The 13,178-nt window shown below is 41.9% G+C and overlaps 1 protein-coding gene across 1 annotated transcript in view; it reads left to right on the plus strand.

Moving 5' to 3' along the window:
• FSTL4 (follistatin like 4) overlaps positions 1–13,178 on the plus strand; it is a 2,088,981-nt gene that overhangs the window by 1,854,526 nt on the left and 221,277 nt on the right. The window contains exon 9 of the mRNA XM_086931534.1: positions 2,712–2,873. Coding sequence (XP_086787660.1) covers positions 2,712–2,873 — 162 coding nt within the window. The remainder of the gene's footprint in view (positions 1–2,711; positions 2,874–13,178) is intronic.

The raw sequence follows: 13,178 nt of genomic DNA on the forward strand, positions 1-13,178 counted from the left end.
TTGAATATCTGCAATTTATACTCAAGATAGTGGATTACATGGTAACTTCAGTAAATCTATAATCATGTTGAAAATGCCCCAGTTGAAGAATCGTATAATTTTACTGACAATGTTTTCATCCCTTATCCAAGCCCTTATGCTGTTGCCAAAGCAAATCACAACTTAAACCCAATCTGAGAAGTCCAAAATCAGATGTTGTTAATTGTTTCGTGAGACAAAATGTCTCCAAATTAATTTTCATTCTAGCAGAGGGGCTGTGTTCATAATGTGGTCTTGAATTTAATGTGATGTGAATTAAATTATCTGAGGCAAAGCATATTCATTTTACTCCTCACTTTCTATGATCCTGCTGCTCCTGTGGATTTAAGGCATCCCTAGATTTCTAAGTTGTGCCATCCTGCTGTTACCAAATCAACTTAATTGTTTGGTAATTCCTACCGAATGCTATAAACAATAAAGCAGCCAATGATAAAGCCCCTACCAGTGATTGAACCAATAACCACCAATTCAGGCCACAGGCATGAGCTTCATGCATTATGTCAAATTCACCTCTGATTATATGATGAAAGTAATACATTTTTTGCGAATGCAGCTCAATACTCCTTGTTCTTCTTACCCCCCTTTCTTTTCCTTTGAGCAGGGTGTTATATCACTGCAAGCCTTTTGTACTCTTCCAGTGCCAATACAATCACATACCCCTCTTACACATTTTTCCAGGGATATACTAACTTAGACTCTGGGATGCTATTGTCAAACTGCTCAATCGTAACTGCAAAGTACAATTGGTGGACAATATAGTCATGAAAAAACAATTACCCAAGAACACACATCATGCAACTCAAATGCAAATCACTTCCATCAAAAATATTTTTAAACACATTTTATAGTTTTTTTTGCTTTTAGATACCTTGACCACATGGTACGTTCACTGCAAACATATCAGATTGTAGATGTACATGCATTGGTTCGCAAAAATGACAATATGTTGATGTAATCTTCAGCAGAAATCTTTGCAGGTAAGTTTCAGTTTTGTGAGACGTGTGGTATCTAGGTTATATTTAGCTCCCAGTAGACTATCTGATATTTCCTGCCATTCGTGCAAAACATTGGGCAATATCTGAACCATCCATATCAACTTCATGCTGATTTCTTCTGCCAGTTATTATGACATAAGGTAAACCCGATATTCCTTAGAATCTGAGGTTTAGGTATATATAAATCATCTACTGTGTCTTCTGGAAACATTTTTTAACAAGGTATTACTCATCAAGATGTTAAAGAATAGTCCTCTTCGCACTTAGCTAAGAAATAATTATACTCCATGTTTTCCAGGTATAGGAGGGTCAGTTTCTTCAAGCAAAACACAGTGCATGTCAATTATTACAGCATTAGGGTGATCCAAAAGGTGAGCTACATCATTTGCTGCTGATACAGTACACTCAGGTGTCACCTCATTACACCTAATTGAGAATGTATCCCATACCCTCTTTTGTCCTGATGAAGGCTCAGTTCTGACATCATCCTCATACAGGTCAAAACTTTAATACCATCACAAATAAAATGCTTGAATTGTGTCAATTATGAATGGCCAAAACATTTAGTTGACTGTTTGCCTACTGTGCATTCAGCTCAGATTCCCTTAAAAACAAGCTTCTTTTGTGTTTCTAATATGCTTTTTTATTACATCACTTCACCTCCACAAGCACTGTGCCAATGTAACTCACCTTTTGTAAACCCTAATATGTTTATCACCCATTTTTAACAAGCCCCACGGAAGCTCCCACATTTCAGAGATAATCTCCCCATTCTTAACCCTCACAGCTAGATGGGTGTGTAGCTCAGTATGTATGGAGCACAATTCATCTGTTCTGCAAACGTATTTTTCTACTTTGTCATGAATTCGGAGAAGTTTATATTTACAATTTTTGTATATTGTTGAACACTGGTAGCTGGAATTTATTGATTCAAATCAAGGAAGTAGAATCGTACAAATACAGTTTTATGAGGCATCTCAAAATAGCTTTGACGATATGTGAGTCGAACAGTATGGAAAGGAGAGCACAAGGATATTAAAATAAGTAGTTTAACAACAGGTATACATATTGTAATAGTAAAAGGGTTCATGGAAATTTCCAAGTGCATCGAATTCAACAATGAAAGCAACATAATCGAAAATTAGTTTACATCTAAACATTCAATATAACCAGTTAATCTCCAAATCTCAATACACAATGCTTCATTGGGTGGTTCCTGCTGAAAATGAGCATAGTCGTGGACTTCTTTCCAATACAAACAAGTCCTCATCTTCTTTGTACAAGTTGTGCAAATATTGCAGTCAACATGCATGCTTTTCCCTTATGTACACGTCTGTTTCAAATCATACAACTTTTGAGGGGCATTCCTTCGTCTGAATCGGAATTTCTCGGAAAAAAAGATGATGAGTGCAAAACTATTTTTTTAAACAACTGATTAACATCATTGTTCTCTAGGCAAAAATGCCCACAAAATTAGAACACAGGATGAGCAAGATGGTTCTTCTGCAGATATGTGTACTATCTTGTTCATTCTGCAATAATAAGGGAGGTTAGTTGCTTTTGAAAAGTAATCCTGTATATCTGTGATTGCATTAGAATGTTGTGTCAGTGGACTGCAAAAAATGCAATTGCTTCAATCAAAAAGTTAATATGATTTGAACGTATTTCCTTTTTCAGTTCCTCCGGTGATCAGAGTGTACCCGGAAACACAAGCTCAGGAGCCTGGAGTTTCCGCCAGCCTCAAATGTCATGCAGAGGGCATCCCAAGCCCCAAGATCACATGGCTAAAGAATGGAATTGATATTATACCAAAACGGTCAAAGCAACTAACCCTGCTAGGTAAGCTCCTGTGTTGGTATGTACCCTAGTTACATGCAAGTGCTTAGCCAAAAGTTGTATTTCACTGTGTTTCGTAGTCATTCCTTCACTCCGTTCATTCATTCATTCAACATAATTTCGTAATGACAAATGTATATAGTTATGTGCAGTATGGGTTCGATCTTTCAACAACTTTACTAATTATAAATGTTTGTTGATGTGCATTGAAATTACAATATGGCCAGCAGATTATGTCCTTGAACAACCACACAGGGGCACAACGAATTATGTGGACTAGTCCCTAAAATTCTGCAAAATACATAATTGTAGATTAACAAGATCAACTGATTTCTTTATTAACAAGCATAGGCAAAGCCAATATGTCGGAATTGCATTTTTAATTACAAGTCAAATCTACTAGCTTTGTCAATGCTTGCTGTTTTAGGTTTCAGAATATCAGAGGGCTTTTCACTTGTTGGAGGTAGTGTTGGGTTTCACCAGTGGCACTCAGGATCACCCAGCACTGGAGACTGGAGACAAGCTGAATGCAGGAGCTGCAAAAGAGGGAGGTGTGGTGAGCCTATGACAGAGCCACCACTCCCAGCACCAGAGCTCCTCCACACACGACTAGTTTGTAAAGCCTATGACAGTGTAGCTGGTAGTGTTAGACTGCTGCTGTGTGGGGTGTGAGAGTGCCATTGGTACCGTGTGAAAGCTAGTCACTGAGAGGTGGGAGAGACTTAGCAACTACCTTTAAATGCCAAGTCAGTGTGACAGAACACTGCGCACTCAGGCCCTGCAGTGGCAGAGCCCTGAGACAGGTTTGAAAGGCAGATGATGCAGGTGGTGCAAGCAGCGCTGTAGGCTCACTCGTAGCATTTAATTTACAGGCCCTAGGTATATGGGATACCACTGTACAAGGAAATTACAAGTAAATTACATATGCCAAACAGGTGCAAGCCAACCATACCAAGTTTAAAGGAGAGAGCACATGCACTTTAGCACTGAATAGCAGTGGTAAAGTGCCCCGACTACTAAAGCTGGGTCCAAACAGGTCAGAAGAAATACAGGAGGAAGGCAACACGTTTAGGAATAATCCTGCAAAAAGGGCCCGGTGGAACAGTGGACTTCTAGTCTGTGATGGGCTTGAGAGTGCTTCCAGTAGCATGTGAATACTACTCTGTGAAGGGTGTGCGTGTGCTGTCCGTACATTGAAACTTCTACTTTGTGAGCGGTGAGAGTGCTTTCTTAGTGTGCTACTTATAGTCTGGAAGGGGACGTAAATTGCTGTTATTGAAGCAGTGACTGCTAGTCTCTGATGTATCTGAGAGTGCTGTCTATAACGTAGTGTACCTGGTTGGAAAGAAAGAGTAACAACATGTGGGAAGGGACCTCTTTTACAAAAATGTAGACATCCACGATGTGGCCTTATCCAGAATTTCATGGACAATCCAGTCAGTCAGTGCCTTAACAGGGATTGGCCAAATTAACGGACGGGTAATACGAGCTGACCACAAATCCATTTGTGTGTGTGTGCATGTGTGTGTGTGTGTGTAGTGCTGTATCCGGACACAAGTCTTTCGAGGCAGCTGAAACTATATGTAGTCACACCTAATAAATATATTGATCTTTGGCAGCAGCGTCGTACAAGTAGAGGTGGCAGCATAAAAAGGCATACGTTCTGCATTATTAGCACAACTGCTCAGAACATCACACCCAAAAATAACTTTCAAAATGATTTTAAAGTACATATTGAAAATAATTCAGAACTCAGTAAGAACCCGCAGTTCTAACAGTCAGAAATGAAAACGGAAACATTCTAAAAGCACCTGCTTCTCCAAAGCTGCCAAGTTTTGTTTTTAGGGATGTCATTTCCATCCTCGCTGTATTTATTTGGAAGTGTTTAAATTCATCTTCACTTACCATGAGGTGCTCTGATTTTGACTCTCCAAATAACACTTCACACTTGGTAATTCAGTTAAGAAGTAAAACTTTTCCTTTCTGTCTTTCTACTCCTCTTCCATGAGCCTAGTTTGGTAAGCCACCGTTTTACAGAAAAAAATATGGACGCCACCTTTAATTGGACATTGGGAAATTAAAACACATATGTTTTGTAATGCTTATCACTAAGAGTTACCCCATTTCCAAAGGTTCTCAATGTGTGTGCAAGAGAAAATTGAAGCGTGGCGTGCAAATAGACTTTCCCATGATAATGCAATGAAAGTGAATAGGAAAACTGGGATTACAACTCTGGCGTCCTAGTTCCACAATCGCTAACCAGCCCACTGCAACTCAGGACATACATACGCTGTAACCGCGGCCATTGCAAAGCAAGGGTCTAGATACATTGCACTTTACATAATAGCACTTAACACACTCACTTTAGGGTGTGAGGACATGTCTAAACCATGCAAGGTAGATCAATTGACCTATAAAGTTACTGTTATCAATAACAATAATAATAAGGTCCAAAAATGAATCGTTTTCCATTTCAAAAGTGATAGGCATTATTTGAACAATAATTCAATGGGACTAAAACAGGGACCTCAGAAGGACAGGCCTGGTCTGTTGGCATTTGAACCCATGACCATCTCAGTAAATGCATTGTTACTGGCATTCAAAGCTGTAACCTGCAGATGGCATGGCAAATGCGTCCATTACACTGTGCTATATTGTCTAGATTGAAACTTACACGTGCACACACACAGATACACACACAGCCACACAACACTCTCTCTTGAGCATCAGCAGGCAGGTGCTCATCACTCTAATATTTCTTACTGGGTCGTGAAAGGTTGACATGGAGGGTTCATTCAGATCACTGTAGCAGGAGCGCAGCACCCAGAGCTATTTTAGTGAGATGGGACTCACCAACTGCTCTAAGATTAGGAACACCAAGATATCTCACCAACCTGCTTGAGCCTTACCTTTAGGCAGGAATGCAGGTTGGCTCGAGTGGACCCAACTTTCCTGGTCACACACAAGACCTCAGGATTGGCATAATGGTTGTAGGTGAGTATGACAACTTGGGTTTTATAGCTGAAGTTCCACACGTAGAAGGTGTTGATGTTCATGAGGTTGCTGGCATGGAAGATATGGTAGCGGGTGTTTTCCGACAAGACATAGGCAGCCGTTTGGGTTGTCCTTAGTTCTGAATAGGGTGTTGACGGCAAAACAGTCATGGGCCAAGGCAGGCTCTACTGTAACATCGTCATGGGCAACTCCAACATTTCGCCCCTTGTCCTATCTGGGGAAATTGATGTGTAACTCAGATGGACAAGGAGGGCTTTATACATCAGAGCATACTGGCCATTACATTTTTGGGCCGGGAGAGTGCACCACAGCCAGCATGTATGCATGCTGCTGGATTCAGGCAGCGTGGATGTCACCAGCCATGTTGGGATGGTCATTAACAGATTGAACCTGAACCAGCAAACAGAGGCTCTGTTATTGTGGCAGGGGTAGTACCGGCTGCCAGGGCATGCATGATGGCACTAGTAGCGGTGGCAGGAAAGGAACCCCAACAATATACAGGGGAAATTGGGAAATGGCCCAGCAGCAGCCCTCCAGATCTGGACCCATTTTCCTATATCTCTGCCATATGTTATGGGCTAAACTCACAGGGCTTATCCAAATTAGCCAAAGTGTGAAGAATGCTTATCCAAAGCCCCTTTCTGTATATGTGTATGTTGTATATGTTATCTGTGTGTTATTTGTGTTGTGTGGTGACAGTAATCTTATCAGACAGCTAAAGATGTCTTTGTCAGACCAAGATTGGGGAAGAAGCTCTGCAAGGAATTCAGTGATTAAGGGAAGGTGTTCTAGAAGGCCTAGGGAAGCCTTCGTGCCATGCGTGCTCCAAGGTCCACACCGATTCATCTCACATCCACCTCATTTTGAAAATGTCCAGTACTGAGCTGAATTACAAACTAGTGGTGTTAGCCAACTTTCATGCCTTTCGCAATTAGTGCAAGCTAACAGGGCAAACCAGTGCAGTCCAAAGATACCATGGAGTAAATGCCACTCATGGCTTTTTGGTTAACTAATGGGCATATACATGAGCAGGAAGCTGGGGGCATGGGGAGGACTGTGCTAATTTGGCACTACAAATGTATCTGTGTACCATGATTTATCATAGATATGTCATGTGGCAGCTTAAGTGACATCACACGCATTTTAATCCCACTTGATGACATAACAGATAATAACATCGCATAACTACTGACCCAGATGATGAGCATCATACTATTTTTTAGACAATCTCTATTTAACAGTTAAGTCTACACATTCTAATTGATGGCAGTTGATAAATGAGTAGGACTGAAAAGCAAATTTGATTTTAAATGCCAGTAGCCTAGACCAGTGGTTCCCAAACTTTTTTGACCCGTGGCTCCCTTGACCTAATTGACAGTTGGCTGTGGCTCCCCCCCATTTTTTTACTGGTGGACGGGTGGATGGGGATGTAAGCCTGACCTCGGGTGTACTTCCTGGTGTCTTCCCTAAATTAATTGGGATGCAATGAAGGTATTTAACCATATTTTTAACAAAATAAAAAGATAACAGTTGTAAAAGGGGAAAAACAAACTTTTGTTTTATGTGCAGATACGTTTTTTCTCATCGAGAATGTAAATGCGTTGTGAACTCTGGCGTGGGAGGCTGTATTGAAGCCAGTGACCATACTGATGTTTCAGTAATATTTGAATGCCTTCCTCTTTCAGGGACCATCCGAGAGTTCTACTGGGTTTGGTCTAGAATAGATTAGAAAAATGACGATAGCCCGGTCTGTAAACGCGCATTTGAAGATGTTTTTTTAAACAAAATACACTTTCTTTTTATTTAATTGTAAATGCATATTCCCTATTGAATATATGGAATATGCATTTACAATGAAATTTAAAAAAAGTGTATTTTGTTTAAAAAACATCTTCAGATGTGCGTTTACAGACAGGTTCATCGTCATTTTTCTAATTTATTCTAGACCAAACCCAGTAGAACTCTCGGTTAATCTGGAGTTAAATTCCACCAAGTTAAGACAGAGCCACTCTGTTTTATCATTGCATACTGGAGGAAAAATGCACCCAGCAGGCAAACACGCACGCCGACCCTCTCCCCTCTGCCACCCTCTCCCCCTGCCTGCCAGAACCCTGCCAACCCTCTCCCCCTGCCCCCGGATGTCTCCCTGTCTCTTGTTTTATGCCTTGTGGCTGGCCCTGCGGTAGGAGTGCCCGTTCTGCCCATGCTTGCTCCCTTCTTGACCTCTCCTGCCCCCTTCGTGTCTTGAGACTGTCACTTCTTTCCATGCCAACTCCCTTCGTGTCCTCTGACTCTGTCTTTTATCCATGCTGCTCCCTTTGTGTCCTCAGGCTACCCTTCTCTCCATGCCTTCTGCCTTCGCGCACTTAGTCTGCTCCTAGTGTCCATGCTTGCTTCTGCCGTGCCCTCAGACTACCCTTCTGTCCGTGCCTTCCCCATACTCCCATACTGCCCCCTCTGTCCATGCCTGCCCCCGCGCCCTCAGACTGCCCCTTCTGTGCATGCCTTCTTTCTTCATGACCTCCGACTACCCCTTCTGTCCATGCCATCTTCATATGTGCCTTCTGACTCCCCCTTTCCATTCCTGTTTCCTTAAAGCGGCGTATTTTACACGATTATGCAGGTGGCATTTCTACATTTCTAGCGCTGCCACTGCAATTTCCCAAATCGTGCTGCGGCGCACCTGGCAACTCATAACGGCGCACTGGGGTGCCGCGGCGCACAGTTTGGGAACCACGGCCATTGGGAATTGCAATCTGTGTCTCTGACACTTTTGTACATTGTAAATTGGGACTCGCAATTGAGCGCAAATTGCGAGACGCAATTTACACTGTTCGAACATCTGGCTCATTGTTCTTTTATGGCAATCTTCATTGATGTCATGAGCAATGTCCCACTTCGTTGGTGGAAAGGTCAGGAAGATTTTACCAATAGATCAGCATGCTATGGTTCCACAGAAACATCTTCGGCGTGGCTGGATACTGCTGCTACGTCCCAAGGGTCAACAGGGCATCTATCTGCTTGCATAACATCCTTCTTCCATGGGGTCTTTTACAAATATTTTGTATAAAATATTTACACCCACTTGTGTTTATATTTATGACCTTTTCCACAAAATCCAATTTAAAGTAATTCAATCTAATTTTCAGACAGTGTACCAAAGCTTGTTTACAATTCTTTAATGATGCCTTCCAAACAAAAGGTGGCACATGACAGTACAAGTACAAATATTGCAAAAGTGCTCCAGACGGCTATGCATGGGCAGGACGCATATGGCCTCAATGCAGATTCCCTGAAGGAGGACGAGGTGCTTTTCTCACGGCCCCATGAAAAGGGGCTCATGGGTGTTCCTGCAGGATATGGACGTGCAGGTAATCGTCGGCTTACTGAAAAGTGCCAGTCCTCATTTGAAAGTGCTGCGAATATGTGACCCAAAGTCAGCATCAAACGTTTGGAGGGGTGGAACTGGCAGGGTGACAGGCCTGCATTTCTTTCTCTTTAGGTCACCTCCTTGCCCTCTGCAACGAGCCAGACAGGTCGGTTTCTAAGCAGACCCTCCTGTTGATATGCACCTGTGAACCGTGCATAGCCACTCGCCCCATAGCGGCCCTGTGCATCCGGGGCGCTCTGTGATGACAAATTTAAAGAACCCACAAGTCCTCCCCACCAGCCGCCTGCGTCCAATGAGGAGGCTTTAATGTGGGGGTGACCGCTGCCAGGGGGTCGCGTCTTGCCTTCGCTTCCCCATGCGCATCTTTCCTGTGCTTGCACGGCAGACTTTGCAGGGACCTCATGCCGGGAGTTGCACAGAGCTCTGGTTTGACTGTAGGGGGCCTGCCCTACAGTCACACCAGAGCTGGACTCAAAGGTCTTCAGCCCCACAGTCCCCTCCCCCGTCGTGTGTGGCAGCCGCGGGTTAAGAGCGCTTCCTGGGAACACACGCAGCAGCACCCGAGCACTTCACAGGTCTTAGAAAGACCATTTGCAGGTTAATGAGGCCTTGCTGTTGTTTCACCCCTTCTAAGAGCCCCTGCAGCTCCACTCTTCATGCTGCTTAAAGCCACATCGTTCCGCGGCGCCCCTGGCAACTCATAACGGCGCACCAGGGTGCCGCGGCACACAGTTTGGGAACCACAGGCCTAGACTGAAGATTCGCCGGGGTTGCAAGCGTGAATGCGGAGCGCTACATCTAACGAAAGCCCTGCCTTACAAACTGCTTTGCGAGTAGTGATATCACCACATGCAAAAGATGTATCCAGGCTGGGTTATCATAGTGATCAGACTTTAACAGCAACATTATGTTTCACACGATTCCGCCTGTTTACGGCAGCAAAGTAATCCAGGTATTCTAACTGCCACGGCCCGTGGAGGGAGTTACGGTGGGGCAGGAAGGCGGGGCGGGGGAGGGGCAGGGTGGGGGGTGCTAAAAAACGGAATATGGATAATTGGAGGTAAGTAAACAATGTAATTAATAAAATGAATTTTGTAGCGCGCACTGTAATAATAATGATTGCCTAATATGAAACTGATGTAATTGCGATAGATTATTAAAAAGGCACCAAATGTCCATTTTTATTTATTGTGGCTGGTGATCTTAGTCCCAATGAATGATATGCCATACCATTCTAAACCAACTGCACCTGCCCAGTGGTACTCGCAACAGATTGCCATAAAGAGTTTTTTTTTCTGAGGCCCTCTGTTTAAGTGCTATACAATACCTCCCAAGGCGCAACTTGCCTCACTTCCTGTCCTTTGAAAGAAATTCGAATGCCTGCACTTTCTCCAGGATTTCTGCCGCTCTGTGTCTTTAGGGGACAAGTGTTTCCAAAGGCCGCTGTTTCTTTAGCTCCTTCATTTCATGCACCATAAAACATCGGCACTGTGAGGTAAAATCTGTCACACTGTTCAGTTTGTCGTGGATTATTGCTACAGAAGTTATATGAAGTGCACTCGTTTCTCCCTCTCCCGAGACATTAAAATAAGATGTTGATTGATGTGAGAGGGTTTGACAGGATATAAACATCAAGTACAGTGAAGTGTGTTTCCACTGGAAGTAGTCGTAATAAAAGAGAGACTCGTTTTAAACCTGTATTTCATTGTTTAACACCCCCGACATCAAAGGTTGACGCACTCGTGTTGTTGGCTTCCAGAGGCCCAATACAGAAACCAATATATGATTTTGTTAAACTAGGTAACTTATGTGGAACTTGGGATAAATCAGTGGCATTGACTGTTAATTTATCATTCTGGCCTTTCCTTTGCCTCTAAATTCTGCATTTTAAGACGCTCCTAGTCACCGAAGGCTTAGGGGTGGGGGCCAGGGGGGGGGGGGGGGGGGGGGGGGGAAGTGGTGTTCTAAAACCATAGAGTATTGTCCTGCAGCAGGGTCTATGGGCTAGTGAGTGTTATGCAAGTTGCAGGGGTTTGGGGTGATGAAAATGTGCTGTCCTCAAGGCGAGTCTATCATGAGTGGTATACTGACATAGTGACTGTTGTGCACATCATCATGACAACGTGCACCAACACCTGTGTGCACATTTACGTTCAAGGGGGCACACAGTGATAGGCGCTCTTTTAGAGTTTGACTGAGCAGGAGCAATGACGTTAATCAGTGTTCCTGCCTCAGTATCACGGTTGCACTGACACATTTAGAGGTGGGAGATTTGCAGGGTTTCTGATGGTAGAGTCAGCTGGTTCCACTGTTGAAAGCCTCTGACTTGATGTCTCACCTGGCAATGGGCCTTCTGGTTTTAGTGGTAGTTGCTCAACCTTCTTAAGGCAGTACACCATCACTAGATTACCCTTTCCGGGAAGACCATGCGAGGAAATCACGCAATGACTCTTACACACCAGGAAGAAACTGAACTCCCTGCACAGCATGTACATTTTTGTTTTGGTTTAGAGGAGACAGATTCCCGTTTGTTAAATGATAACAAAAAATGCATTGCCTAGAGGGCACAACAAACATGACACCTTCTCGACAAAGATCAATGCCCTCAGTGGAGCATCCTCACCCTGTGGCTTCACTGTAACCACAGAGATTCTCACCTGCCTGGTGGAGACCTTTAAGTTTGTTCTGCCGGGTTCCGCCAGGATAGAGGAATCCAAGGTGACTTGGCAAACCTCATCATAAATGTAGGGAGGATTGTGGGCAGTTTATCATAACCAGACTGATGACTTCTGGAACAATATGAGGTGGCATTTGAGGTGAACAGTCAATATATCGAAAAAAAACATATTGACTGGACAGAATATCGAGTTTTTTTTATATAGAATGGACAGAATGTCGAATTGTAAAAATATAGTGGTGCAGAATATCGAAATTTAGGTAAGAAATATTAATTTTCATAATATCAGAGTTAGTAATATCGACAGTCATAATATAGTTGTTAAAAATATCGAGTTTTTTTATAGTGTTTTAATTGTTAGTATATGTGTTAAAAGTATGTATTATTTTTGTAATGCATGTTTGGATTTTTTTAAAGTAATGAATTTTTTGTTATTTAATTTTTGTGTAATTTACTTCCATAGCGGGTTGTGGGTTTATAGGGGAATAGTGTGGGAAGTAATTTAATTATAGTAAATTAAATATTAATTCTTAGGAATTATTAGTTATTTTTAAGTTAATTTTGTGTTTTAGTTCTGTAGCATGTTCTGGGTTGATAGGGGAATAGGGTGGAAAGTAATTTTATTGCAATTAAGAAATTATTTATTTAAATTTATTGGTATTGATAATTAGTTTATTGTTAATTATTAATTGGTAATTCATTTGTATTAATTGGGAATACATTTGTATTAATTGATTCATTGACTATTACATGAATTGTATTAATTCATTATTCTGAGCGGGTTTTGGGTTTATAGGGGAATAGGGTGGGAAGTAATGTAATTGTAATTAAGTAATTATTGAAAATATTTTTGTGTATTGATAATTAATTTACTGGTAATTATTAATTGTTGTTTATTACTTATTAATTGTTGGTATTGAAGATTAGTTTGTTAATTAATTATTAATAGGCAGTTCATTTTTAATAAATAATATTTATTGGCATTTATAATTAAGTAAATAGTTAGTAATTGGCAATTAATTTTAATTAATATTTTATTAGTATTGATAATGTATTTGTATTTAATTATTAATTTAACTACTGTTACACTCCCTGGAGTGGGAATAGTAATTTTTACCCCTACGTTATCCAACACTTTCCTACTGTTGAACTCTCTGGCGTGGGAATAGTAATTTTTACCTCTACGCTATCCAACACCTTCCCTACTGTTGCACTCACTGGAGTG

This window comes from Lissotriton vulgaris, chromosome 7 (genome assembly GCF_964263255.1).
Source record: "Lissotriton vulgaris chromosome 7, aLisVul1.2, whole genome shotgun sequence".
In the NCBI taxonomy this organism is placed as follows: domain Eukaryota; kingdom Metazoa; phylum Chordata; class Amphibia; order Caudata; family Salamandridae; genus Lissotriton; species Lissotriton vulgaris.